At 53.8% G+C, this 27,376-nt stretch overlaps 2 protein-coding genes across 7 annotated transcripts in view; one reads left to right on the top strand and one right to left on the bottom strand.

Annotated features, from left to right (window-relative positions):
* Positions 1–621: 621 nt before the first annotated feature.
* Positions 622–7,167, top strand: TIMM22 (translocase of inner mitochondrial membrane 22). The gene is made up of 4 exons (XM_059148299.1): positions 622–1,049; positions 3,141–3,337; positions 4,979–5,051; positions 6,666–7,167. The coding sequence occupies exons 1-4, from the start codon at positions 812–814 to the stop codon at positions 6,740–6,742; spliced, it is 585 nt and encodes a 194-aa protein (XP_059004282.1). The 5' UTR covers positions 622–811; the 3' UTR covers positions 6,743–7,167.
* A 197-nt stretch (positions 7,168–7,364) lies between these two features.
* Positions 7,365–27,376, bottom strand: part of ABR (ABR activator of RhoGEF and GTPase) — a 177,660-nt gene continuing 157,648 nt past the window's right edge. For all 6 annotated transcript variants that reach the window (XM_059148291.1, XM_059148295.1, XM_059148293.1 and 3 more), the window contains 8 exons: positions 18,346–18,405; positions 17,964–18,073; positions 17,168–17,307; positions 15,965–16,099; positions 14,930–15,035; positions 12,627–12,774; positions 11,840–11,935; positions 7,365–7,760 (listed from right to left, as the gene is read on the bottom strand). In XM_059148291.1, coding sequence (XP_059004274.1) covers positions 11,846–11,935; positions 12,627–12,774; positions 14,930–15,035; positions 15,965–16,099; positions 17,168–17,307; positions 17,964–18,073; positions 18,346–18,405 — 789 coding nt within the window. In that variant the 3' untranslated portion in view covers positions 7,365–7,760; positions 11,840–11,845. The remainder of the gene's footprint in view (positions 7,761–11,839; positions 11,936–12,626; positions 12,775–14,929; positions 15,036–15,964; positions 16,100–17,167; positions 17,308–17,963; positions 18,074–18,345; positions 18,406–27,376) is intronic.

Here is a 27,376-nt window from a genome sequence, read left to right as displayed (position 1 = left end):
CATTTCACATAACATAAACGTGGCTTTCCAGGGCAATGCTAGTCCCACATCACCAGTCCCTCTGACTGCAAAGAGTCTGGAGTACCAGCCCCAGCCCTTGCGCTCTCCATCCGGCCATACGGCTCCACCTCCTACACCGTCCCTGCCTTTTCCTACACTTGGCTAGCTTCGCTCGTTTGCTCACTCATTTGTTGGGCCCCTTGTCTCTCCTCAAAGGTGTAATTGTCAAACAAAACATATACCGCGTACATCTAACCATGCTTTCACGTTTACTTACAAAGCACCGTCCACCACTAACCTCTGTAAGGAATGCTTAAGCTGGAAGGGCCGCGGGGAGGCGCGTGCGCCCCCTGCCGCAGCCCCGGAGCACTGCAGCCCCGCGGACGCGCTCCCGCTCCCCGCCGCCTCCCGCCTTTGGGCGCCCGGGAGGAGGCAGCAAGGGCAGTGCCCGCGCAAAGCCTCCTGGGAAAGGGCTGGCCTGCCAATCCCTGTACTCACCGCGCCGCATCGCCGGAGAAGACGGCGCTTTCTGGCGACTCTACATCTTGATGCTACCCAAGCCTGATTCAGTATTCACAAGAGGCTTTTTTTTTTTTTTTTTTTTTTTTTTTTTCACAAGAGGCTTTGAGGGAACGTGAGACCTCTTTCGCCGGATGCCTGAGCGGACTTTGCTGCCGCAGTTTCTTGGACTTGCTCGTTGTGGCGAATCTGCCGTTGCGGCACAGTGGCTAGGCGCGCAGGGCCCTAACGTGAGGCTTGCGGAATCTGCTGCGGGAAGAAGAACGCGAGGGTTTCTGCGGCAGCTGCAGTCATGGCGGCAACTGCGCCCAGCGCGGGGGGCTCCGCGCCTGAGGCGCCGGGTTCCGCCGAAGCCCCGCTGCAGTACAGCCTTCTTCTGCAATACCTAGTGGGCGACAAGCGTCAGCCCCGGGTCCTGGAGCCCAGTAGCCTGGGCGGGATCCCGAGCCCGACCAAGAGTGAGGAACAGAAAATGATCGAGAAGGCGATGGAAAGCTGTGCCTTCAAGGCAGCGCTGGCCTGCGTGGGAGGTGAGACAAGACTGGGGGAGGGGGGCGTTGGGAGGCTGAGGGCTTGGACGGCAGCGAGGTCCTCTGCCAAGACCACGCTCCTGGGAGGCGAGGAGCCTGTGGACCTCGATCTCGACTGCACCCCTGCCTCGATGCGTGAACTCGAGTAACCCTTCTCTAGGCCCTGAGGTTAATTTCCGCCTCTGGAAATTGGATCAGAAAGTCGGTACTGTATGGGTCGGGACTTGGAGGTTGGTTATAAAATGGTCGACTTCATTCATTCATTGATTCACTTTTAAATAAGCATTCTTTTAAACAAATTGTTACAAGTAACCATCACGTGCTCGGTGGCGAGGCAAGGTAAGAGACCAGAGCCTGGTTCTCATGAAGATAAAATTTTAATATATACAGAAGCAGGAGTGTTGGGAAGGAGCCTGGCAGGAGAGTGGGACACAGGGGACAGCAGATGCAAACGTCTGACAGGAACCGGCTTCAGGTTTGAAAAACACATGTCAATGTGGCCAGTATGATCAGATGGTGGTGAAGATAGGGGGAAAGAAGTCTGGAGCACCCCCTGCTCCCCCTTTTTAAACCTTTGAAGGTTTAAATGTTTGAATGTCGGGTGTCCCTCTTGTAAAGAGGTTGGCCACATTTGCAGATGAATTGAAATCTTAATATGAATGAAAGACCAGCAAGAAACAAATAATAAATACGGTGAGTGCAGATGTGAAGTATAGTAGAAAGGAAAGGGGATTTTTTGGTTTGGGGAAGGCTACAGGAGGTGAGACTGCCCCTGTATCTTGAAGGATTGAGAGAATGGGGGTAGCCCTTTAAAATTGGGGGTGGAGTTGGGAATTTGGGCTTTTTGCCTTTAGGCATTAGGGCAGTAATTGGTGCACGTGATGATCCAGCATGGAGTGTGGTGAGGGAAAGAAAAGTCTATGGATAGGGAGATGGTATAGGGAATTGGCTAAACTGAACCTCAGTGAGGCCTGGGCTGGCTCTTTGTTCATCATTATGCCTGACACTAATAAGTCGCTTACATATTTGTTGAAATGATGAATAAGTATTTGTAATGCTCCCGAGTGGAAGCGGTAAAGGTCCTAGACTAGGATACTTGTGAACATAGGTTTGTAGGAGGGGAGCAAATCAGCTGTCAGAAATGCCCTTGAAGTTTGGAGCTGGAGTGACTGAAAAGAAGGAGCCATAAGTAAGAAAGTTTGGAGGGAAGGTGCCATGATTTCATTAAACATATATTGACCTTGAGGTGATGAGAGGACATGTAAATGGAAATGTCCAGCAGGCTCAGGAAGTTGGGGACAGCAGTGTGTGGTTTGCCTTTTGGTAGCTTTGTGAACTTATGGAAGTTATTTAACCTCCCTGAGCCTCAGCCGCTTCAGCTACAGAATGGAGACATTAATAGTATCAACAATATAGGACTATAGTGAAAAATAAAAGCTGTGCCTATAAAGCATCGGTAACTGGCGCATGGGTACTACTCACTAAATGACTTGTCAATGTCACCATCGTCAAGGGAGTGATTTGCAAAGTTGCTAGCTGAATGTATGAGTATAGACAGAGAACAGAAGGTTAAAGATTGAATCTTTAGGAATGTCAGAAAATGAAAGGCCAAAAAAAAAAAAAAAAGGAAAAGAAAAAGAAAATCAAAGGAGGCTGGGGCACCTGGGTGGCTCAGTCGGTTGAGCATCTGCCTTTATCTTGGGTCATGATCCCAGGGTTCTGGAATCGAGCCAGCATTGGGCTCCCTGCTCAGCAGGCAGCCTGCTTCTCCCTGTCCTCCTACGCTTGTACTCCCTATCGCTGTCTGTGTCTTTCTCTCAAATAAATAAATGAAATCTTCAAAAAAAAAGAAAGAAGGAAGAAATCCAAAGGAAGATAGAGAAGCTGTCCAGCAAGACAGTTCCTGGCTTGTGTGATGTGGAAACCAGGTAACTGGAGGGTCTGAGTGTTAAGGTGGAGTTGGAGGGGTAGATAGGGGTGTCCTATTTGCTGGTGGCCATCCAAAATGTGCTATTCGAGTATGATGACCTCGTTACAGTACCCCAGAAAACATGCCAAAGAAAAAATCTTCATTTCTATGTTTGTTTTTAGGATTTGTCTTGGGAGGTGCCTTTGGGGTGTTCACTGCCGGCATTGATACCAATGTGGGCTTTGACCCTAAGGATCCTTACCGTACGCCGACTGCAAAAGAAGTTCTTAAAGACATGGGACAGAGAGGAATGTCCTACGCCAAAAATTTTGCCATTGTGGGCGCCATGTTTTCTTGCACTGAGTGTTTGGTAGAATCTGTAAGTGTCTCTGCCTTCTGAAAAAAGCCTTGCCTGTACCATCTTATGAATTCCTTTTTTTTTTTTTTTAAGTTATTATTTATTTGACGGAGAGAGAGAGAATAAGCAGGGGAAGAGGCAGGCAGAGGGAGAGAGAGAAGCAAGCTCCCTGTTGAGCAGACAGCCGGATGCAGGGCTCCATCCCAGGACCCCAGGATCATGACCTGAGCTGAAGGCAGAGGCTTTAACCCACTGAGCCACCCAGCCCTCCCCATCTTATGACTTCTAACGAGAAATGTTCATTAGAAAGCAGATCGATATGTCTGATACTTGGTAGATTGAATTTTCATTAGATAGCCCCAAAGGCAAACTTTTTGGGCATTTATTGCCTTTATTTAGGCTTGCATTATTTTTTACTTCTCTCTGTAGGCTAGAAGTTGGTTAATTATTTTATTTTGTAAGTTTTTAAAAATTCTAGTTAGCATACAGTGTAATATTAGTTTCAGGTGTACAATATTGTGATCCCACACTTTCATACAATACCCTGTGATCATCACAAGTGCCCTCCTTAATCCCCATCACCTATTTCACCCCCCCCACCTCCCTTGTCACCATCAATTTGTTCGCTATAGTTAAGAGTCTGTTGCTTGGTTTGCCCTTCTCTGTCTCTCTTTTTTCCCTTTGCCCATTTGTTTTGTTAATTAAATTCCACATGAATGAAATCCTATGGCATTTGTTTTTCTGCGACTGAATTATTTTGCTTAGCATAATACTCCTAGCTCCATCCATGATGTCTCAGATGGCAAGATTTCATTCTTTTTTATGGCCTGAGTAATATCCCTGTGTGTGTATACATCTTTATCCATTCGTCAATAGATGGAAAGTCGGGCCGTTTTCATAATTTGGCTATTGTAGATAATGCTGCTATAAACATTATGATGCATGTATCTCTCTGAATTGGTATATTTGTTTTCTTTGGGTAAATACCTAGCAGTGTGATTGCTGGATTGTATGGTAGAGTTCTTTTTTTTTTTTTTTTTAAAGATGTTTTTTTAAGTAATTGCTATACCCAACATGGGGGTCAAACTCCTAACCCTGAGCTCAAGAGACACACACTCTACAACTGAGCTTTCCAGGTGCCCCAGGAGTTCTATTTTTAACTTTCTGAGGAACCTCCATACTGTCTTCCAGAGTGATTGTACCAGTTCATATTCCCACCAGCAGTGCAGTGGGGTTCCTCTTTCTCCATGTCCTCGCCGACACCTGTTGTTTATTGTGTTTTTAGCCATTCTGACAGGCGTGAGGCGGTAGCTCATTTAGTTTTGATTTGCGCTTCCCTGGTGCTGAGTGACGTTGTGCATGTTTTCATGTGTCTGTTCCAAGTTGGTGAGTGATTTTGACCTTGAGACTTATTGGGGAACCAGAGAAGAGATCTGGATTACTTCTCAAGTGGCACACTTGGTTTCAGCACTCTGGTACCACCTGCAGGAAGCACCCATGAACACAATGAAATTTTAGGAACTATATTTTGGAAAGCAAAAAGGATTAGGTTTCCTTTGGGGAGGGACTGAATTAGCCAGCTAGAAACCCTGTGGTTTTTTTCCCTTAATCATCTTGTGTGGCTTGTTTCTTTGGCTCTAAACTGCACTTCTCCGCCCACAGTACCGGGGAAAATCAGATTGGAAGAACAGTGTCATTAGTGGCTGCATCACTGGAGGAGCCATTGGTTTCAGAGGTTAGTAAACAACTCTCACATGGTTTTCTTTGTGGCCTTGGACAGCGTGCCGTAGTTGACATTTCCAAACACATGAGTGTTCCAGGGACAGCCCAAGGCATATGTGGACACTTGATACTCTTCTAAGTAAATCACTTTTACTTCCACATTAACTTAATTTTGGAAACTTCTAGTATTTAGATCGGGGTTTTTCATCATTGGCATCGTTCGTGGGCATTGTGGACCACATAAATCTTTGCTGGAGGGATAGTGGGGCTTTCCTGTGCATTGTGGGATGTTCAGCAGTATCCCTGGCCGCTTACCCACTAGAAGCTGATGGCATCCCTTCGTTGCGACAATTGAGAGTGTCTCTAGACACTGGCAAATTCCCCCAGGGGACAGAATCACCCATGGCTGAGAACCACAGAAAGATCTGGATTTTAGAAAAAAAAAAAACTGCCCTCACATTGAAATGGTGGGAAGAGCTTCCTCCCAGTAAGGAATTCCAGAAGTGTATTGATCTGTAGGTTAGGACAGAAGCACAGCTAGGTCTCGTTCAGCCCCGGAGAGCCCACTGATCCAAACGGCAGGCGCTGTTGAACTCTCAGGTCTGTGCATTTCAAGTAGTTTAGACATTTTTTTTTTTTTAAATACTATACAGTTGTCAGTGTAAGTTCTGTGGTAATGTCTTTCTGCAGTTAAGGATTCTTAGACTTCTACCCCCTGAAAGCCCGATAGGAGTATTCTGGAAGTGTCCAGTTATCAGCAGTAAACAACAAAGAAAACCATTCTCTACACTTCTGTCAGTGTACCCATCAGGAGTTGGTTTGGAGGGGGGCACCTGGGTGGCTCATTCGGTTGAGTGTGTCTGCCTTTGGCTCAGGTCGTGATTCCGGGGTCCTGGGATTTAACTCCACATCAGGCTCCCTGCTCTGTGGGGAGCCTGCTTCTCTCCCTGCCTCTCTCCCTGCTTGTGCTTTCTTTCCCTCTCTCTCTCAAATTAAAAAAAAAAAAAAAAAAAATAAGTGCGGTTTGGGGTGTCAGTGACCTGACTCTCCTCCTGGTGGCAGTTGCTGGGCCACTCTCCCTCTGCCATGCCCTGATTTACCCAAAGCAAAGAGCCTGTTTTCTCCTCAGAGAGACAGGATGATTTGCTGTCATTAAAAGCTGCTTCTCCTCGGACAGGCACTTGTGATTTATAGAGTAACTTTTCCTTTGGTCTTCCCATCCCTCAGCTCTGTCAGGGACATTGAGAAGCTCAGCTCCCTCCAGGACTGCTTTGATCACCTTCCCAGGAATTTATTTCATAAACAAATCAGGGTTAACAGGCCATATGCTTTCACTTGCTTCCAAGGGCTGGTTCTCTTAACCAGTTTCCTGCCTGTGAGGGGCTATTTCGTGAAACTGGAAATCGTCATCTTTTGGAATGAGAAAAGTTGAGCGTACGGCTAGATAAAACCCACTGGTGTAGACTGTGGACACGGGTTCCTAGAAGTCTTACACATCCCGTGGCTCGGCTGACTGACTTAGAAGCTTGACACAGGTGTCCCTGTCGCCGTGGCCAGGTAGACTTCTGAAGGCAGCCTGGCTCGGTGTCTGTCCCCGCAGGTAACGTCATTTCTGTTTACTTCACAGCGGGCTTAAAGGCCGGGCTTCTCGGGTGTGGCGGTTTCGCTGCTTTCTCTGCTGCCATTGATTATTACCTCCGGTGAGAGAGCCTGCCTCCAGGGAAGGACACTGCCAGCCCAGCATCGGAGCTGCTCTGTGGGGGCCGCGCTCTGTCCACTGCAGGGCACTCGCTTCAGAGACCGCAGATGTTTCCCCTCAGACCACTGGTCTCATGAGGGAGCCACCTGGCTGCCGCCTGCCTCCGCCTCCAAGGAGCCACATACTCTGTTCCCGGGGTGGGCAGTATGCTGCGCCAGCCTCTCTCTGAGGCAGATCAGCAGTGTGCTGACTGGTGGGAATTAAGCTCCCCAAAGGTTCCGTTCTGCCCATAGCTGGCCTGTAGGCGGCTCGGGGTGGTGGGACCAGAGGGGACTGAACTCGTACCAGCAGGCTCGTCTGCTTTGGAACTCCGCACATTCAGCCATGTCACATGGCAGGGCAGAGTAAATTTACACCATCTGACCCATTATGTCATTTTGTGGTCTGTTGTCTTTGTTTAAAAAAATTAGATTACAGTTTAAAAGGTTGGTTCGTTTTGGCGGGGGAAGGGAACAGTGACAGAGTAAGTGTTTAGAGCCGCCCCAGGAGCCAGTGGTCCTGTCCCCCCTCTTCCACTTCCCATTACGAACAATAAAGGCCGTTCATACCATAAAATAAATGAATCAGTAAAGGGTTGGCTGATTTTTATTTTCAGATTCTACGAGTCCCAAAAGTGGTACCAGGTGGCCCAGAGATTGGACATCTGGAGGGAGAGAGAGAGAGCTCCTGCAAAGTGTGGGAATGTTCAATTCGCGGCGTGTGCAGAGTAGCGTTCCTCTGACACTGTTCCTTCAGCCAGGACCTGCCTTGCAAGCAGCCCAGCCGGGCCATGTCCTGGGATACGTTGAAATTCCATGCACAGGCCCCGGCCTCTTCTAAAAACCCTTCTGTGGGCTGGCTGATGGGAATGCCTGTGGTCCTGGCCACACTGGTTTTAGGCTCTGACTGCTGGACCAGGCCCAGCTCAAGGACATGGCGTGCGGAGTCCTGCTGTGGTCCTCCTGGTGGGTCCCTGAGCAGCGGCTGGTGAAGATCAGACAGTGGTGAGGGGCTGTACTCCACTATCCTTGGTCTGTGGTATCAGGGTTTTTTGTTTGTTTTTTAACATATTAGTGGTTTGTGTTTTTTTTTTTTTTTTTTTGAACTAGGGACCTTTTTCTGACAACAGAAGCTCAGCCTAATTGTGTGCCTCAGCGCAAAAAAAATAGGCTTTAATGGTTGGGATCTGCTGTGAGCACTTCTTCATTCCGGTCCTGTGGTAAGGACACGAAGGGAATGAGCTCAGGCTTTCTCCTGGGGCCAGAGGACAGGCTTGTGGGGCTGCAGGATTCCAGCAGCCTGCAGCGAGTGGTGATGGCTCCTGTTCTCTGCTGTATGCTGACTCCTTCACCATTTTTTGTGTTCTACCCCTTTTTCTGCATTCTTCTAGTTTATGCCCCCTTAACCAGAATTCAGACATGGCTGAGACGGTCAGATGTCCCAGGTGTGTATGTATGTGACTGATAATGTCAAAGTCAGCCGGTCACACCTTCCTCTGGCCACGCCTGCCACCTCCTCTGCAATGAATGTGAGCTAAGCTCGCTCGGGGCTTACATCCTTCTGTGGTGAATTCTAAGTAATATCCAGCCCCATCTCACAGGTATGAGGCTTCGTTGCTCCCAGCCCAGCTGGAGTATCCTCAGAGGTCTGGGGACAAAGCTAGGAGTGTTTCCTATACTGTCCCTAAATAAATCACCTGTAAGCACCTTGAGAGCATGGGTAGATGCTCCTGCCTGGCAGCTGTCAAAGTACCTGGCTGCCTGTATGACTGCCTTGCAGCAGATGAGCCCTGGGGCTGTCCGTAGCCATCACTTCAATAAGCCAAGCATTGTCCACACTGGCTATTCAATCAAGAAAGGAGATGAATAGTTTCCTGTTTTAGATGGCTAAGGAGTCAGTATGAGCTCATAAACCAAACACCAATTTTCAGAGACATCTGGTCCTGATCTCCAGAATAAACATAGTGTCCAATGGCTTAGACTGGTGGGAACCCGTATTAACCCCACCGATTCTCCTGAAGGGAGGCTGTGCTCCCTAGGGGATCCAGCCTCTCCAACTGTCAGGCTAGGCCAAAAGGCTGCCCCAAAGACGCCCACTTCCAAGAAAAATGTAGGGAAGAGTTTGCATAAAATAAGAAGCCTCCACTTTGAGCACTTTCTGCCATCTCTCGAAGGGATGCTGATGATCAGGTCTTGGTGGGACCTTTGTCCTTCCTGAAAGGAAATCTGGCTGGTGCCTGACTCGGAGGCCACTGTGAACCACAAGGAGGGGGCTCACCACCCCGCAAACTGCCACAGTCCCCACAGGGTGAAGGGAAGCTCAGGGGAAGTTAACTAGGTGCATAGATTCCTGGAAACACATGTGGATGCAGCTGGAAGAGTTAAATATTTAGATTCGTGGTCTTCCCTGGACTACTGAGTATACAAATGTCCACACCACAGGGCTGAGTTGTGTGCAAATGTTGGGGCTTTGCATTTTTTTTTTTTTATTAACATTTTCCTCTCACGTGGTTTACATCAATTTATAATAATCTACATAAGTTGAAACAGAACATAGACAAAAAAAATATATCCTTACCAACTTAGTAAACTCATATTAATAAAGGTTCCCATCCTACCTGTGTCAGCAAAAACTGGCAGCCCACAGCCACTGCCAGCAGGGACAGGCATCCCGGCACTCCCGTAGCCTGTCTGCTGGGCTCCTGTTGGCACAGCCTGCCCTGCTGGGCACAGGGGCCAGGGGTGCTGGGCTGCACAGTCCCTGACTCTTGGGAGAACCCATGGATGGGCTCCTTCCTTGGTGCAGCTTAGTCCTTGTCTGGTACCTGCCCTTCCCCACCCTGGGGGTAGAATTTATAAATATTCTGAGCCTTTTGCATTTCTCAGCCCCTCCAGCCTTCCTCCCTAAGCCAGCTTGGGGGCTGCAGTAGCTACCTTATTCCGAGAAGCAAGCCCCTCATTTGGGGGAAGTGGGAGGCACCCATTTGGGGCTATAACTAGCTGTAGCTGGGCCTCCAGGTCACTCCCATCAATGGCTCTGGAAGCAAGATGCCACACACCAACTCCCGAGTGCTGGGCACAGACTCCAGGGAGGATCACACGCTGGGATGTTTGACCCAAGTGGTGTTCTTTCTCCACCTGTCCCAGGGCGCGGGGCTCCTTGCTAAGCCGCTCACAGGCAGCTACGTGATCAGGATCGGTTCCCTCCTCTTAGGCATTTCTTTCCTCTGATGTGCACAGAATGTGTACCGTTCTGCCCAAGACTGGGCCACAGGTATAAACACAAGAAAGGACCCCGTGTCTCATGAGCCAATGCTATGGCTTCAGGACCAGCAAACCATTCTTTAAAACATAGCCCTGAGCACAAGCTAAAGGAGCTGTTCTCTCTAATTCTGAGGCCCTAGAGTCTGCTCTCTGCCACCTAGGAGAGCCAGAAAGCCATGTGCCCAAGCCCCCGCCTCCCGGGAGTGTTTGGGCCCCCCCCCCCCAACTGCCCTGTGCTGACAGCTACTGCTCAGAGGGGAGGAAACTGCACTGGAATCCTTCTCATTCTGTTCCGGTATGGAGAAGTGGGGCTTAGCACTGGGACTTGAACCTGCCAGTCCTCTACTCCAGAGCAGAGTTTAGACAATGAACATCCCTAGCAAAACCCAGCCCCTAAGAGAGGCAGGTGCCTGTGACTCCCCAACCTCTAGAGTTTCCTAGAGCTCCCCCAAAGGCCGCATCTGGAAGCTGCGGGTGGGGAGGCAGCACCATGGGGGCTGGCTACTGGGGACGGCACCGGTCTCTGCCAGGCCCCAGAGCACACAAGGCCGTGGGGGCCGCCCTGTGGCAGTGCGTGGTTGCAGAGGACTGTACAGTCTAAGGCAAAGGCACCGCAAGGTAGGCGAGGTGCCAGGAAGGGCTGCCTCCTAGACGGAGCCTGCCTGTTTCTGGATACCTGCTTCAGCCATATTCGCTGCCATCCAAGAGACCTGGCTCCCCTAACAAAGCCACTCTAATGTTTTGCTGCTGAGAGCTGCTTCCCCTCAAATCTGGGCCCCCAGTGCTCCGTGGCACTCCTCGGAATGTTCCACCTGTCCCATTTGCTCAGTGGCCCGACTGTCCTGCCTCCCCTGATTCCTGACCCCTCTGGCTCTCTTGATATCAGATCACTTGTAAGTCTTGCCACTGAAAGGAAATAGAACACCAGGGGAGAAGGAACTGAAAAGCAGAAGAAACAGTCAAAGATGCCTCACTAGGAGGCGGAAGATCGAACAGATAAACCCCAGATAAATTGTCAGGTGGAAATTGCAGAGATCGGCTCTCTAGCTCTGTGCTAAGCTGAGGACTCGTGTGCGGCTGTCTCCCTGTCCAACATTTGCACAGGCAGCAAGGCCAAGCAGGTGTGCTTCCACAGGCGGAGGACGGGGTTGGGGGTGGGGGGAGGCCTGGGAGGGGAGGCAGCAAGCACAGCCTTGGACGGACCACTGCTGCCACCACTGCTCAGGGCTGCCTCAAGTTTCAGAGTGATGGAGTGAAAACCAAGGCTGCACATGCATGTGGGCAGGCCGGGAGGAAGGGGACGGTGGAGGCAAACCGAGGGGACGCTGCCCGGAGACTGCAATCTGGGAGCAGAGCTAGGAGAGGATAAGCTGGCCAGAGTTACACAGCGCAAAATAAAAGCCCTTGGACTGGACTGGTGGCGGGGGTGGGGGGAGAAGAAAGTGCTGGAGGAAATGAAAGAACAGGCAGTCCGTATGCCCATACTGGGTCCGTCACTACCATTTCTGCATGACAAATAGACAGGAAACAATCCCCCAACGGCATGGGCAGGAGACACAACTAGAGGGACAGAGGGCAGGGCCCGGGGCGCGCGGCGGTGAGGCTGGGGGCTGGGACAGCTGGCTTTGTACAAGGTGGCACGGAAGATGCAAGTATTCCAGTTCTTGGAAATCTGCGTCCCTTGGAGTCTATAGAGTGCTGGGTGTGGGAGTTTTCTATTGGAGTCTTTCAAGTCTGTGTTGGGTCCCCTGGCCAGAGAAGCTGGCCTGGGCCGCCCCCCCACCCCGCAGCGGCTCCCACCTTGGGCTACACGTCGGTGGAGAAGTACAGTGTGTTCCGCTTCAATTCTGCGAAGGAAATGGGGGGGTGCTGCAGGTAGTAGAGGAGGACCTGGACCTGTGAGGGGACAGGGAAGACTCAGCAGGGCTCCCTGGCCTCTTGGCTCTCCTCCGATTGGGCGAGAACTAGCAGTCCCGAGGCTGGGGTCCCCTCTGTGCCACCCCCTCCCTGCTCTCAGGCCATCTCAGGCTGCTTTGCCTCCCCCCTCTACCCCTGGCAGCCTGGGTGTGTATGGCAGTGAGCAGCAGTAAAGGACACCGCAGGGTGGAGGACTGGGCAGCCTGGGGCCACTTCCCCAACCTCCATCAACTGGCTCCAGAGGTTGGCTTTGGGTGGGCGGGCCCTGCCTCCAGACTGGACTCTGACCCAGATCTTGTAGGAACAGATTTCACAGAAGCTTCCTCACCCTGGAAGCAATCTTAGAGCTTCCACAGGGGAGGACAAGGCTCCCAGAGGTCTCCTGGGCCCCTGAGCTTGCTGTCCAAGACTGTGGCACTCCCAGGATTGCAGTCGATGCCAGGACATGTGTTCTTTGGGCCCCTGGTCTAGGCTCACGCCTTTTGTTTTGGACTTGGAGGCAGGACTGTCCGGAGCCCTGTCTCCCTGGTGACATCCTACTGACCGTCCACCCAGCTGCTCAGCAGGGATGGGCTGGGCTGGGAGACTCCGAGCTGTTCTCTCTCTGACCCTGTAGGGAAGCCCACTGCACAACATGACCAGCCACAGGCCCGGACCCTGCCGCTGGTACCTGTGCCATGACATCATGGGACCAGATGTCTGCGGCCGACGTGAGGTGTGCTTTGCTCTCCACTTCCGAGGGTCTCAGTAACGTGGGGCCAAACACAGTAGCCAGGTTGTGAAGGGACATTTTGTTGATGGGTTCCTTCTCAGCAACCCTGGAAGGGGTGGGGGAAGGGAGGGGGAAAAAGAAGTCATTTCTCAGCAGCCATTCAGAGCTCCAGATGCTTGGCCTTAACTATAAGAACTCCTGGAAAGATTCCCAGAAGGTAGGTACTAGCCTCTCTCTCCTCAGAGGGTAGAGACCTCTTGGTAGGGAGGGACTAAGCCAAAGGACCAAGTCTCCAGCTATGTCCCAGGATGTTCCTCTATTAGATTCCTAGCTCCCAGGGCCATCCCTTGACGGTAAATAGCCAAAGTCAGAAGAACCTACTTCCAACTCCTTCCCCTTGAGGATGATGTCATTCCTAACTCAAGAACTTTCCCTGCAAGAGCTTCTGCTCATCACAGCCTTATGGGAAGGTCATTATCATCACCACCGTACACACGAAGACACCAAAGGATAGAGGTGTGACATGGTTTGCCTGAGGTCACATCGCTAGCCAGTGGCAGAGCTGGGATCTGACCCCACGCAGTCTGCCTCCAGAGTCCGTGCTCCCCTGGGTCAGCCAAGCTGCCCCAAGTGGCCTGGAGTGGGGGGTAGGGGGAGTCTAATGGGGGGGTGGCAGGGGAGGGGGCCGGAGATCCAGTAGCAATCCTCTAGTATATGTGCTGCCGAAGCGAGCACTCCAGTAGCAGTCCTTAACTAGACCTAAGGCTCCGCCTGCTGTGCTGACGCAGGACGACCCTAACCCCAGATGGAGCCTGGGGGCTATTCTCCCGTACTTTTCCAGAAGGGTCTTCTTCCCGGGACCCCAGAGTTACCTCCCTGTGGATCTTTCTCAGCTTCTCTTGTGTAATAGGCCACATGCTCAGTAGATACTTCCCCTGAGTGATAGCAGGGGCTGCCATCTGTGACTGGCGTCCAGGCGGACCCAGTACCACCCAACATGTCACAGAGGCCCTGGGCCTTCCTCAGGCCTAGGAAATGTTTCTGGGGTTGAGAGCGCTCACCCCGAGCAGCACCCCCCCACTCCCAACTACACGGACTTGCATGCTGACTATGCTGGAGACGGGTAGACATTGCCATGCCAGGAGGCAGCTTGGAGCTGGCCAATCCCCCCTCTATACACATACACACACACACACGCACACGCACACCAGCCAGGGGCCCAGATGTGGGAACAGACTGTGCCTAGTTCCCAGGGTGGAAAACCTAATGAATTTTCCCCTCCCACTCCTCCTCTGTGTGTCCTCCCCCCACAGTGCTTGCCAAACTATGGGAACCGGTTGGGACTTCAGTTCTGGCCAAACCAGAGGGAAAAAAATCTCATGATGGGAAAAACAAGACAGCAGCCCCAGGCATTTCCAGGTCTCCACTGGCCCTCCAGAGCTGGCCTGGCTGAGCCACAGCCAGGAGCCCGGGCGCGGGCCCGACGGTGAGAACCTGGCTCTGGGAGGAGAGGGCCCACCACGTGGCCCCCAAATTGGGGCTCCTGGGTGGCAAGTGGATTGAAGGGACACCAGGAAAGTTTTCCTCCCCATTTACACCCGGACCGGTGCTGGGGCTCAAAAGCGAGTGACGAGGACCCTGAAAGGACTGGTTTCAGTTCTGAGCTTGGCTGCAGGCATTGGCTTGAGCAGCTCTTGGTTGGACCCCATGACAGAAGGGGTGGGGGAGAAGGTGGGAGGGAACTTAGCTTAGGACTGGGGACATGTGCCTTCTGAGGACAGAGCTGTTGCCAACCCCAATCAAACTCCTCCTGTGCCAGGGCTCAGTTTCCCTGTTAGATGAGGTGCGGATTGCAAACTTTTGACCATGACCCATGACGAACACATTTCCTGTTACAACCCAGGACACATGACTGTGTGTAACAAAACAGAACGGCAAGCACACTACTGCTTACAGCCTTCCCTTTACAACTGGGAAGTGGACTGAATGACCATGGACTGCAAAAGCCATCGACAGTCCTTGGCTCTGGCCCTGCTGATATGGGAGGTTGCTATTAGGACCCCGATATTTCTCAAAACAAGAATTTGGAGGCAAGAGTTTGAAAAGCAAACTCTCACCCTGTGATGGGTGACCCAGCAGAAGCCAGCACCTAAGAGCTTCAGAGCCAAGGAGGTGGATCCCCCCACAAAAGTGGCCTCCCCAGCAAGGAGGGGCCTTCCCTGGGCTCCCTGCCCACCTTCCCCGCCAGCCTGAGTTGTTACCTTTTCAAGTGTTCCAACAGGAAGAGGAAGGTGATGAGGTTGGGGTCGGGCAGGGTGCGGAGTAAGTGCATCATGCAGTTTTCCTTGGCAGCAGGGTCCGACAGGGCTGTGGAGGGGGGAGTGGAGCAAGGCTGAGGCTTGGCTCCTGGGTGGGGAGGCCTGAGCCAGTGCCCCACCAGGGTCTGGAGGCCGTGGGACCCTGAGGGAGAGCCCAGGTTGCAGGGGTGAGGGGAGCAGACCCTGTAGGGAAGGAAGGGCCTGGTATCTTCCCAAGGGTGGGCTATGAACAGCTGGTTCCTGTGGAAGCCCCCATCCAAAGCTCAGTCAGGAAGCACGCTGGCGGGGATTGAGTGCCCTCCCACCCCTCCCATACGTGCCTTCGCAGCTCTGGTCATAGCCTGTCCCTGGTCTAGGAGGTTAAGTTTAAGGCAGTGAGAACACTGTTTTGAACGTTTCCTCTTTCAACTGCCTCTGATGCTAGAGCAGGCAATGAACAGCCATCCACGGGGTTCCTCACTTCCTGTGGTGGCTGAAGCCCTGACCTGCCCATGGAGGAGGCAGCAGGGAGAAAAGGGAGAGGCAGGAAGGAGGTGCCCAGGCGCCCCGCTGGCCGAGGCCTTCAGCTTCATCGCTGCCCAGGGCATCAGTGGGAGCGAGAGACTGCTCCTCTGGAAGGCTGGGTTCTGGCCAGCTCTGGTACACTCCAGCCAGGCTTGTCTTTGGCTCAGGACGCTGGCCCTGGCCACCTACCTCAGGGCACATTTCCCTGGCTGCTTGGCTTTCCAAGCAAGGAGGTCAGTATTTGGGGAGGAAGCACAGAGGGTAGACACGGGGACAAGAGGGGAGAGAGGCAGGCAAGAGAGGGTCCAGGATCTGCCTCAGGCCCCAGTGGGTCACACCCCACTCTCTGGGCCACTCAGCCACGCCGCCCCAGAGCACTGGGCAGATGCACAAGCAAGGAGAGCCACAGGTCTCCCACTCTTTGCTGTCAGGAAGGCCTGGCTCAGCCGGGCCCTCGGTGCCCCAAAGCCTCACCGATGCCCTCCATGAAGGCTGGGTAGAGTCTGTCTGTGAGGAGGGGTTCAGGCAGCTCCCGGAAGTAGAGCTTCAGGGTGCCGGCAATGGCATTGATGTCCATGTCACTCAGCATCAGCAGGATGTCCTTGTTATCTGCAGAGGACGTGGACAATCGGGAGTGCACCCATCCAAGCCCCCCTCTTCCATGCAGTCCTCAGCTAGGCAGGGGCGGGGTGGTGGGCCCTGCTCCATTCCGCACCACACAGCTGGGGAAGCCCCCACCCACTCCATCTCTGCCCTGGTCTTGCCAGGAAAGGCAGGAAGTAGGTACAGTGCCCACAGGTGGTGTGTGACTCAGCCCCACTGGGGCAGGGGAGCCCCATTCTCCATCCAGAGTCCTCACACCACATGGCAGACACCCTCTCTGGAACCTCCCCACCGCTAAGCCTCTCTCTGGAAGGCCCTGCACATTTTTTACATGAAAAAGCATGCTCCAACAAAGCCTCAGCTTCCAGGTTGCACAGAGGACCCGTATGTTGGCACATCCCCAACCTTTCACCCCAGGCTTCCTAAACACAGGCCCCTCCCTTGGCTCCCTTGGAATCAGCCCTGCCTGCCCAATTCAGGCTTCCTGGCTATCACAGCACAAACTCGCATGATGGGGGGAAAGAAAAACCAGAGAGGGCAGCCCCCACCACGGAGGAATTTACGGAGGGAAACAGCGGTGCTCCTCCCAAAGGGCCCTTGTTCAGGGCTTTGGAGACAGCAGAGGGGAGCCTGAGCCAGCCAGCCTGGGTTCAAAGCCCTTCTGTTTCCTTCCAGTCCCTTAGGTACCACATAGATAGCAAGAAAGCCAGAAACACTGGAATAAGAAAGATCTGAGCTGAAAGAAGGCTCAAAACCTACAAGCTGAGCAATGCTGAGCAAGTGGCTTGGCCTTTCTGAGCCTCCTCCATTCCTCATCTGCAACAGTGGATAAGAGAGTGGGGAGGGAGGGGGTGTTTACATGAGCACACACAGGCAGAGTCCCGGCATCAGACTAAGAGAGGGCCCACCACACGCCACATGGGACTGTGGTTCACAGAACAAGGCTCTTCCACCATCGGTGACTTGGGGCCTCTCTGTGGAGAAAGGCCTCTGGTGCTCCTGGGCTCCCAGAGCAGCCTGCTGGGCCCCTAAGAGTGCCCTCTCCCCACCAATGCCCGGGCCTCCCACACTTACTGGCATCAAAGGCGGCCTTCAGTGCCTGGATGTCGGTGGCCACCCCTGATATCCGGTAGATGCCGACCTCCTCGATGCCCCGCTTCTCCACCTCCTCTACACACTGCCGCACGATGTAGGGTACCTTGGAGCGCTCCCGCCTGGTGGGGAGGGGCTGTGAGGGGGGGGCGGAAGTCCTCCCTCCCTGACTACCCCAAGCCCCCACTTCCCCTGCACACCCAGGCTTCTGGTATCAGGGTTGGGGCTGCAGAGAGGACTAAGAGGCCATGCCACCCCACCCTACCCAAGCAGCCCAAGGCAGGCCTGTTGCAGTGTGGCAAGGGACAAAGGCAGGAGGTGGTTTGGGAGACAAGTGCAAAGATGCTGAGATGAGAATGTTCCTTAGAAGGCAGATCTCAGCTTCAAATGCTATGTGGGGCTGAGCCGTAGACCCCTGAGGGAGGTGGCTGAGGTCCTGGAGGCCCAGGCCCTGGAGGGGGTGGTGGAGAGTGGAGGGCAGCCCCTCCTGGATTCCCGCTGGTCGTGGCCAAACCTCAATGTGTGCCTATGTCATCAGAGCATCTCACTGACCACAAGAAGCTGACGGCCTGGGATGCTCACAGGTCATCTGGTGTTTAATGCTGGCTTGCTGACTTCTGAAGCATGTGTGAGATGGAGGCCTACGTCTGCGGGCCACTTTGGGCCTCCGAACTGGTCATCCCTGACTATAGAGCCAGGGGGTGGGGTGACTCGCTAGGGGTCCAGGGAGGGACCCCAGGTGCTAATGCCACCACTCACGTGCCCCAGGGGGACCTACTTAGTCACTACGCTGATCTTCACGCCAAAGACACCAGTCTGCTTTTTTGATGGGGTCCTCTTCAGGCTCATATCCCGGCTGGTGAACTTCATGGAGAATTCCACTTTGATCTGGTTGGGGGTGAGGCAGGCACAAATCCCCCAGGGTGTGAGTGCCTGAGGAGGGCCTCCGAAACACGGGTCCCCTCCCCAGCGCGGCCAATCACTGCTGCCTCTCCCACCCTTGGCTCCCTGCAACACCTACAGGGTGGGAGTGGGAAGGGTGTGGGCACAGGGGACGGGAGAGGGTCTGGGTTGAGGGAACAGGGGGCAAGACAGCACCCCCGAGGACAGCAGCCGGGGGCCCGCCCAGTGTGTGGACATTTCCTGTCTCCCCAGCTCACCCCGTTCATCTCAATCACATCTGTGTGCCAGTTCTTGGTCTCCACAGTCTGGGGATCCAACTGCAGAGAAAGGAAGAAAGACGTGAGATGGGGAAAGCAGAGGAGGCATCCCTCACAGGGGACGGGACCGGACTCTGCTCCTCTGACGCAGTGGCCTGCGGACTGTTTTTCCTTGCGCACCCACACAGTGATTTTGAAAAATTATGTACCGCCCAGCACATTTGCGACTCGACGTCTGAATATTTCCAAGGCAAGTTTAAAGAGTTGCAAAGGCTATAGCTTCCAGGATAATGTAAATATTTACATCTTAAAATAAAACTGTGACATCATTCTTTTCAATGTATTCAGTGGGATCCAATTACCACAGCGATCTGCTACCCACCATCATTCATGAGGAACATACAAGCTCTCCTTTCCCTTGCAGACACCCTGCATTGTTTTTTTTTTCTCCCAAAGAATTTTGTCCTAGTTTGTATTTTTCTATCTTAAGGGTTTTAATCATCACCCTATTAGATTTCGCTTCAACAAAAATATCTGTACCGGGGCGCCTGGGTGGCTGTGTTGGTTAAGCATCTGCCTACGGCTTAGGTCATGATCGCAGGGTGGGTGCTGGGCTCCTTGCTTAGTGGGAGTTACTGCTTTCTCTACCTGCCTCTCCCCCTGCTTTTGTGTGCACGCTCTCTGACAAATACATAAATAAAATCTCAACAAAAAAAAAAATTAAAGAATCTGCCTATCCTCCCAAACAGATTAAAAAAAAAAAAAAACCCAACAAAATCTTATAAAAAAAAATCTGTACAAATGGCAATGAAACACTTCCTGAGACCACAGGCTCCAAATATTCAAGACATGTTTGAGTTACTACAGCGACTGACAGCACGCAATAAAAACACTAACCAGCAGGTTAAAAATAAGTATTAATAAATATTCAGTAGCAAGATACCACTTTGAAGGACTTATGTCTCTTCACGGGGTGGACAGAACATTTTTTTGTTTTAATTCGTGTATTTTTTTTTTTTGCTAGGGTAGAACTGGGTGCAGCCTCACTATGCTCGTGTGTTGCTGTTTTTTTTTTTTTTTAAGTTGGTTATTTTCTTAGAAATCTCTACACCCAATGTGGGGCTCAAACTCATGACCCCAATCACAGGCTCCAACACCTGAGCCAGGCGGGTGCCCCTGGTTTTGCTTTTAAACATGTAGAGGGAGAAACATCTTGTTCTGTAAATTAACTAGATGGGGCTGTTTTATTATAGCAATGTTACAGGATTCTCGAAACTCTCTCCTTCTCGTTTGCCTTAAATTGAATAAATACCGATTAGCAAAATTATTTATTTTTATTATTCCTTAAAAAGATTTTATTTATTTATCTGGCTGAGAGAGAGAGCGCGCACACAATCGGGGGAGCGGCAGTCAGAGGGAGAAGCCGGCTCCCCGCTGAGAAGGGAGCCCAATGCAGGGCTCAATCCTAGGACCCTGGGATCATGACCTAAGCCAAACGCAGATGCTTAACAGACTAAGCCACCCAGGCACCCCCAGCAAAATTTATTTTAAATGATCTGTCAGCTGACAATGTCCATCAGTTTTGTGGAAAGCAAAGAACTGGAAAGCACCTGACTCATGAACGGATTTGGAACTTGGCCATCAGCGTCTTGTACCTTCTCCACACCCACACCCACATTTCAAGAGGCCCTACTGTCGGCAAGCAGGAGGCACTGGCACCCTGGGCCATGTTCCACTGAGAGCCTTGGGCTCCCCTGCAGAAGAAGGGATCTGAAGGCAGAAAGCCCTTCCCAGGCACATCGCTTGCAGCCAGTGGCACCTATGGGAGTTGGGAGTCTGCAGACTGATTCTCTGGAAACTCCCTGCCCATGTACTCCCTGGGAAGCTTCTGTGGCTTCCCAACCCCGCCAACCCCCACGCTGCCCAGAGCACGTGCACCACAGTGTGAACACCACTGTTCCAGCAGGCCCACAGCACGGAGGAGCAGGGTCTGGTCAGCCCAGGGTGGGTTGGGCCCTGGGGTCTGCATTTGGCCTAGGCCCAGCCTTCAGGAGTTGCTCCCCCCCCCCCAACCGGACGAAGGGTGCAATTGAGGAGGACACGGAGGGAGAGCAGTGTGGACGGGACCCAGTAACCCCATGTGCCCCACTCTGCCCCAGCACCTCCTCTGCACACAAGGGAAGCACATGGGACTCACCAGCCTGGCTATGGTCCAGGCTCACTAATCCAGAAGCCTTAAGGCCAAGTGTCCCAAGGGTCCCAAAGGAAGCCCCTGAAATGTCCCTCTCCCGAAACTTTTTCTGTCCCAAAACCTCACCAGGTCTGTGGCACGGACCATCCCTTAGGCACCCCTTCACCTAATCCCCCTCCTGAGACCCGGTGCCTCCTAGTAGCCACCATGGCCTAAGCCAGGGGTCCCTCCCCAGGTCCTGGAGTGGTGTCTGGGCACAGCCAAGTGGGGGAAGGGCAAGGATTGAGACTCAGGCCTATGTAGGTCGAAATGTCCACTCTTCCACTCAACTGTGTGAATCTGGGCAAGTCACTTAAACTTCCCTGAACTTCAGCTTCCTCCCTAGGGCATCCATACCACCTCAGAGTCCCAGAATTAATGTATTCTGAGCATTTCCGAGGAGCCCGCATGAAGACAAACCTTTCACACAGGCTATCTCAATCATGGTAACAAAGTACATGGTAACAAGGCTGTGAGGTCTAGCCTTTTCACACTCCCATTTACAGATGAGAACACTGAGGCTTAACGAGACTAAGGAACTTGCCCAATGCCACTATCTAGGAGGTGAGACGCTTCCTGCCGTGCTGAGACACTGTCCCTCTGCAGCCGACTGGCACCCTCCCATCAGTCTGAGGCCAGGGCTGAGGAAGGTGGCACTTCCGTGTTTTACTGTGAGTCCCCGCAACCGCTGTCTCCCAGAACCCCCTAGTGGGTGCTTGAGGGAGGCCTGCCTAGCCCCTCGTGCCCAGGCTGTGAAGATCTGCCTCCCAGCAGACTGGCAGCCTCCAGAAACCAAGGCTATTTTCAGGACGTCACTTAAATACAGAGAAGGGAGGGCGAGGAGTGGAGAGGGACATGGCACATTTTCCAGAGAAATGATGCTGCCTGAGCGGCTGTGGCTATTTATAACCCCTGGGAAATGTGGACTCTGCTATTTCCTGATTAGATTAGTGCGGGGGCGGAAGAGCCAGCCCCCAGGATGTCAGTGGATAGAGCACCTGACCGCTGACCTCTGAGTCCCAGCAGATAGGTGCCAACCCCCGGCCCTGGGCAGTGGGTACTGAGGCCAGGCCAGATCGGGCAAGGGAGGCAGACAGATGGGGCTGCGAAGGGCCAGGCTGGGGGAGACCCCCAGGAGGCCCCTCCTTCACCCCACAGGTAAGACACACACAGCTGGGTCTTCCTCAAGGTGGGGCATGGGCAGGAGACAGAAAGGAGCCATAGGGCATCCTAGAGGAAGTTCTAGGTGGTCCACACACAACGCCTGCCGCCAGGAGCGGCTCAGTTATGTTCTGTCTACCTTTGCTTTTAGACTCGGTCAGGTCATGGCTGCACGTTCAGCCCTGCATGTGTGCCAAGGAGACACAGCTGACCCCAGGGACTGATGTCCACAGAAGAACTGCCCAGTGTCCGCAACAAAATCCTGAGGCCGCAGAAGGAGATGGAGATGCAGGCTCTCAGAGCGCTTCCCCCGCATCGTGTCGAGGACAGGAAAGCCCAGTGGCCTCGCAGGCCTGTGGGGGCACCTCGTTCCTTCAGGAAAGTCCTGAGGGGTCCTTAGGCCTACGTCCTTCCTCCCAGCCCATTTGTCACCAGTTTATCTCCTTCCCCCCGGCTCGAGGGCTGTTCGTAGCCACCTCCGGGTGCCTGGGGTTTCCGAGGCACCAGTGAGTCTGGGGTCCCCATTCTCGCTCCCTGGGGTAGATGACACAGTCCCTGGTCAAACCTGGGTCCTTCTGAGGGTAGAGCCACAGCCTTCTCTCTGCCTTGTACTCTTGCCTGAAAGCCTTCTGGTGATTTTTGCCATTGCCCTGCCCACACCTGTTCACGGGGGCCAGTGGTGGCACTGCCCCGTTTATGGGCAGCTACAGTCCCAGTGGTCAGGGAAGCACAAACCAGGCCGCAGTGCGTTACTTTAGGACATAACACCGGGGCTCCCAGGCCTCCACTTCCCCTCCCTCCCTCAAAAGCCTCTTGGCACTGGGCCCCTCCCCTCAGAACCTCACTCTGTCATTTCCCCAGTGCAGGCCTGAGGCCCCCAGGAGCCCAAGGACCCCTGACCTCCCATCCCTGTGGGCCTGGCTTCCTGAATCCGGGACCTGGCATCCTGGGCCTGACCGGGGAGGGAGCATGGACTTCTCTCAAAGCCAGAGTAGTTTCCAGGGTTAATAAAAACAAAGTGCTTAACAACGAGGGCAAGAAATGCAGTGTGCTAGAGCTGTCGTCCTCAGAGGTGAACGGGGTGCTGAAGGGAAGGCAGAGATGGCTGGCCGTGTTTAGGGGGTGCCTGCCAGAGGCTGAGTGTGGGGCTGGGGAGACCAGGCCCTGAGCCAGGTGTCCTGTCTGATGGGGGTACATTTCCCGGGGCTCCCAGGCCAGTGGCCCGGGTGGCGGTACTGGGCTGGCTTTTTCCTGCCCTTCCCCGAGTATGTCCATATACTCTGGGCTAGGTCCCCTTCAGACACCAAACCCAGTCTGTCATTGGGACAGACCACAGGCGTGAGAGGCATGGGAGGGCTGGCAACAGGGGGACTAGGGAGCTGCCAAGGCCTGCTTCTCCTCCCTCTTGGGAAGGGTACGGGAGGATTCTGTCAACGTGGCTGCTCAGAGAGAAACTCCTAGAGAGGGAGGGTGGGGTGGGAGGGGGATGCCAGGGCCCACGCTGGGCTTCCAGCTCAGCAGCCCGGCCAGGGGAGACCACGGACAGGCCATTTTCCCAGAGGCTGGCTCCCCCACGACTAGGCTAAGCAAGCTTGGCCCCTCTAGTCCTCACCCTGTAGGGTCAAGTGCCCTCTCCCAGGGCAGCTGCACGAGGGGCTTATGCTGACTCTGTAGGCAAAACACCGGGATCCTGTCTCCCCTCCTCCAACCCCCACTCCCCCGGACTTTGAAGTTCTCAGAGGCCCACATATGGAAAGGGTTTAGCGCTCTGAATGAGGCTTTTATTGAAGTCAGGTTAGCCTCACAGCACCCACTGTGACCTGCCTTCCCTAGCACTCGCTCAGCATTCCCGAGCCCCAGTCTGCCCTGTGCCTGCCACACTTTTAGTCCTTGGACTTTTAGTCCTCAGTCCCAAAGCCGGGCGCATCCATCCCAGAGCCCCGGGACCCTGTCTTCCTTGGGACTGGCTGGCACCCCACTGCCTTCTCTGTTCCAGGCAGCCTGGACAACTTCGCCCCAGAACCAGGCCTCACACAAACGGCCAGGAAGCTGCCAAGCCTCAGCTCAGGGCCATGTTGGGGGCACAAGGGCAAAGAAGGGAGGGTCACTCTGGCTCAGCCCAAAGCAGCCCAGAGGAAGCCCAGAGCAGCCTTGCCTCCAAAGTCGGGAGTGGGAGGCCGGCCTGGGGAGCACGGTGGGCTCCACCACCTCCCTTTGGCCTTGAGAGTACTTCGATGAGCATTGTGCAAGTCCTCCTCTGAAGCTGACCTCATCCTCCCTGCCCAGGCCAGGAACGCAGTCTGGGCACAGAGCCTATTCTTGAGAATGAGCGGCGCTGGCAAGGCCACTACCCATGCCCACTCTGGGGGGGGACCTCCCGGTGGGCTCCAGCCCTCGCCCCGCACTCACTAGACAGCATGAGAAGTAAGCGCTCATTTCTCTAACAGCGTGCTCGGCTGGGTAGTCTGGGCAGGAAGGCTCCCCATGCGGGGCACCCCACCCCAACCCCAATGGGCTCCAGGAGCACCAAGACAACCAGGAAGCTGAGGAACAGCCCCAGGCCCCCACGGGGCTCTGACCCTCCATCCTGGCAGGGCAGGCTGCAGGCTGTCACTCTGGGTCACTCTCTGAGCCTCAGTTTCCACATGTGAAATGGAGTAGATGGTAACAGCGCCTCACGGCATGGGCTGAGAATGAGTCTGGTCCTCAGCCAGGGCTCCAAACCCAGCAGCCTCAGTAAAACTGGCAGCATCACTAAAACCCAGGTCAAGCTTCCCCGTGGCATCCTGCCCGCCGCACTTCCATTAGAAGCTGAACGTCTCGCCCCAGCTGGCCCCCGCCTGCTCCATATAGGGTGCCCTTCTCCACTGTCCCGTGGCCTCTGTCTGCTTCTGAAGATGCCGCGCCCACCCCACCAGCCGCAGGGTTTTCACCTTGCCAGTTCCTCTGCCTGGAATGTACTGTCTTGGATCTTTCCAGAATCTTTTTTTTAAAATTAACTAATGTATTTATTTGAGAGGAGAGAAGGTGCAGCAAGGGTGCAGAGGGGCAGAAGGAGGGAGAAGGGGTTGGGGGAGAGAGAGATATTTTGAAGCAGACCGTGTGCTGAGCAAGGAGCCCAACACAGGGCTCGATCTGACCACCTTGAGATCACGAGCCAAGCCGAAACCAAGAGGTGGACGTACAACCGACTGGGGCCACCCAGGCACTCCCAGAATCCTTCTTACCATTTAAGTCTTAGTTCAAAATTACCTCTTCCAGCAAGTCCTCTCCCTCCCCATTACTCTCTAGCCCATTACCCAAGTTTATGTTCTTCCCAGCACTTGTCTAGCCTGAAATGATCTTTTTGGTTGCCTGACTCCTGCGGACAGAAAGTTCCATGAGATTAAGGGCTCTCTGCCTTCTGCCTCTGGGGTGCCCAGTATATTCAGGGAAGGTGCCCATCAATATTCAGGGACCAAATGAATGAAACGGGATGTGGGGGATGGAGAGAACAATGCCTTCCCACCAAGGCTCCTTCGGGACGGGGGTCAAGAAGCCCCACGTTCCCGCTCACCTCTCCTCTCCCATGCCCAGGGAATGGCTGGCCTGGGCCCAGGCACCACCCTGTGACCTCTCCCACCCAGACTTCCCCAGTGTGTTGAGAGTTTAAGCTTAGGAACAGGAATCTTGAGCCATGGCCAACATCATCATATGAACTGGATCTAGGAGATCATCCTGTTCAGCTCCTTCATGATCCTGATGCCAGAGAACTAGAAAGGGGAAGAGATCTGCCCAAGATCACAGAGCCAGTAAAGACAGCAGAGCTGGGGTTGGAAAAAGAGGCCTCTTGAGTGCTACGAGCTCAGCCGAGTCTCCAGCACCCTGTGCCGCATAAGCCCAAGGGGTGGGGTGACCCACGGAGGAGGCCTGAACATGAAGAAGGCTTCAGGCACGTGATGGGGTGTGGAGCTATGGCTGTCACGGCTCTGGCTGGGCCCATCTGAGGCATCAGCGTTGGCAGGGATCCCTGTCCCAGACAGAGATGGTTCTAGCTCCTGGCTGAGGCATCACCACGGCGTTATGGTGCCCTCCTGGCCTCTCTGCAGGAGAATCCCAAGGGCAGCTCTCACGGTGGCCTCTCATCTCTCTAGGCTCACCCCAGGGACAAAGGACAATGAGGCCTCGATCTAAGGCTCGCTGGGATTCTGCACTGGCTCTGGTTCCTCCTGGGGAATGGGCATGCAAATTCCAGACGTGGGGGAATGTGTGTTCCTCTAAGAGCTAGGGAACTGGCAGAGCACACATATCCTTCCTGTCCCCAACACTATCTGCTTGGGAAAAAGAAGCTGAAATAGTACCTGGTGACTGGCTCCTGACAGTTTGGGCAGCTGGCAAGGCCACTCAGCAGAGAGCTGGGCCTTTCCAGACGTGTGCTCCCTTGTCAATGTCTGGCAACTCCCCCAAACTAGCACCTGCAGAAGTTTCTGGGCTCTTTCCAAAACGTCTGCCCTCCTGGGGCCTCACTGCTTCTGGAAACTCCTGTAACACTGGGCTCTCGCAGCTTTGGCCTTTTGGAAACCACCTTGGTTGGCAGGCTTAGCTCCCCCTGGTCCAGGGCCATCTAAAAGCTGGGGCACCAAGCCCAGCGTGGCTGCCTGGCCAAGCCACCTGTGGACCACAGAGATGCCAGAGAGGGTCAATGCCCTTTCCAACCTCCCCAGGTGCAAAGAAATAGTACCCTGCCAGGTGCACTTAGAGCAGGGGTCCCTAAGCTGAGCTCTGTGACCCTATCTACAACAGCATTCAAATTGTGCATGTGGGTGGCTCCATGTCTGCATGGGGCTCCATGACCTCTAGCAGACTCTCAGAGTTGTGGATTCCTGCTGTGTGGAACTGAACAGGCCTCCTGGGAGTCAGCTTAGTAGAGAAGTAGGGGCACTAGTGGTCAGGAGACCACCCATGTGGCACCAGGAGTAAGGTCCTCTCCCTCTAGGGAGTGAGCAAGTGCTGTGAGAAGCTTCGAGAAGCTTCGAGGCTGGGGAAATGCTGGGAGGTTGCTCTGCTCCCCGCCCCACCCCAACTCTCCAGCCAGCCTGGTCATAGTCCTGGCTCTCCCAGATGTCCAGGGAAAATGGAAGGACTGCAGGGGTCTCCAGCCCAAGGGAGAGGGGCTAACGTCCCTTTCCTAGAGCTGAGGGATGGCTATAGGGACACGAGTGGGCATATGGATGGTTAAGATAGGGACAGGGGTCCCTTCCCCTCAGCAGATTAGCCTGACAAGGGTGGGGCAGGGGGAAAGGGGCAGGGCAGATTGGGAACAGCCAGGGCAGGACACAGGTCTACCGTGTAAGGTTTCAAGATCTTTCTTGATGCCTGGAGCTCGATTATGAAATAAAGTTAATGAGCCCAAGACAAATCTACATCTGATAGCCTAGAGCCCTCGGACCCTCAATGCCTCGAACAGCCAGCGAATGGCTGTGTGAACCTGGGTACACAGTTTGCGTACCCGGTGCTACCTGTTACAAAGAACGGTCAAGTTCAGTGGCAGGCTCTGGGAGGGGCTAGGAGCTGTCCTGTGGTCGCAACTGAGACAGCAAAGAAAGGGACCCTCCTAAGCCCTAAGGTTCCCCAGACAAGTGGCCCAAAGGGGGCACCCCA

Source organism: Mustela lutreola, chromosome 15 (assembly GCF_030435805.1).
Source record: "Mustela lutreola isolate mMusLut2 chromosome 15, mMusLut2.pri, whole genome shotgun sequence".
Lineage (NCBI taxonomy): Eukaryota > Metazoa > Chordata > Mammalia > Carnivora > Mustelidae > Mustela > Mustela lutreola.
This window is presented reverse-complemented; position numbering and strand designations above follow the sequence as displayed.

Coding starts and splice junctions, on each gene's coding strand:
- TIMM22 (XM_059148299.1), top strand. CDS start 812: ATGGCGGCAACTGCGCCCAGCGCGGGGGGCTCCGCGCCTGAGGCGCCG. Junction 1,050..3,140: donor AGCGCTGGCCTGCGTGGGAG/GTGAGACAAGAC, acceptor GTTTGTTTTTAG/GATTTGTCTTGGGAGGTGCC. Junction 3,338..4,978: donor CTGAGTGTTTGGTAGAATCT/GTAAGTGTCTCT, acceptor CTCCGCCCACAG/TACCGGGGAAAATCAGATTG.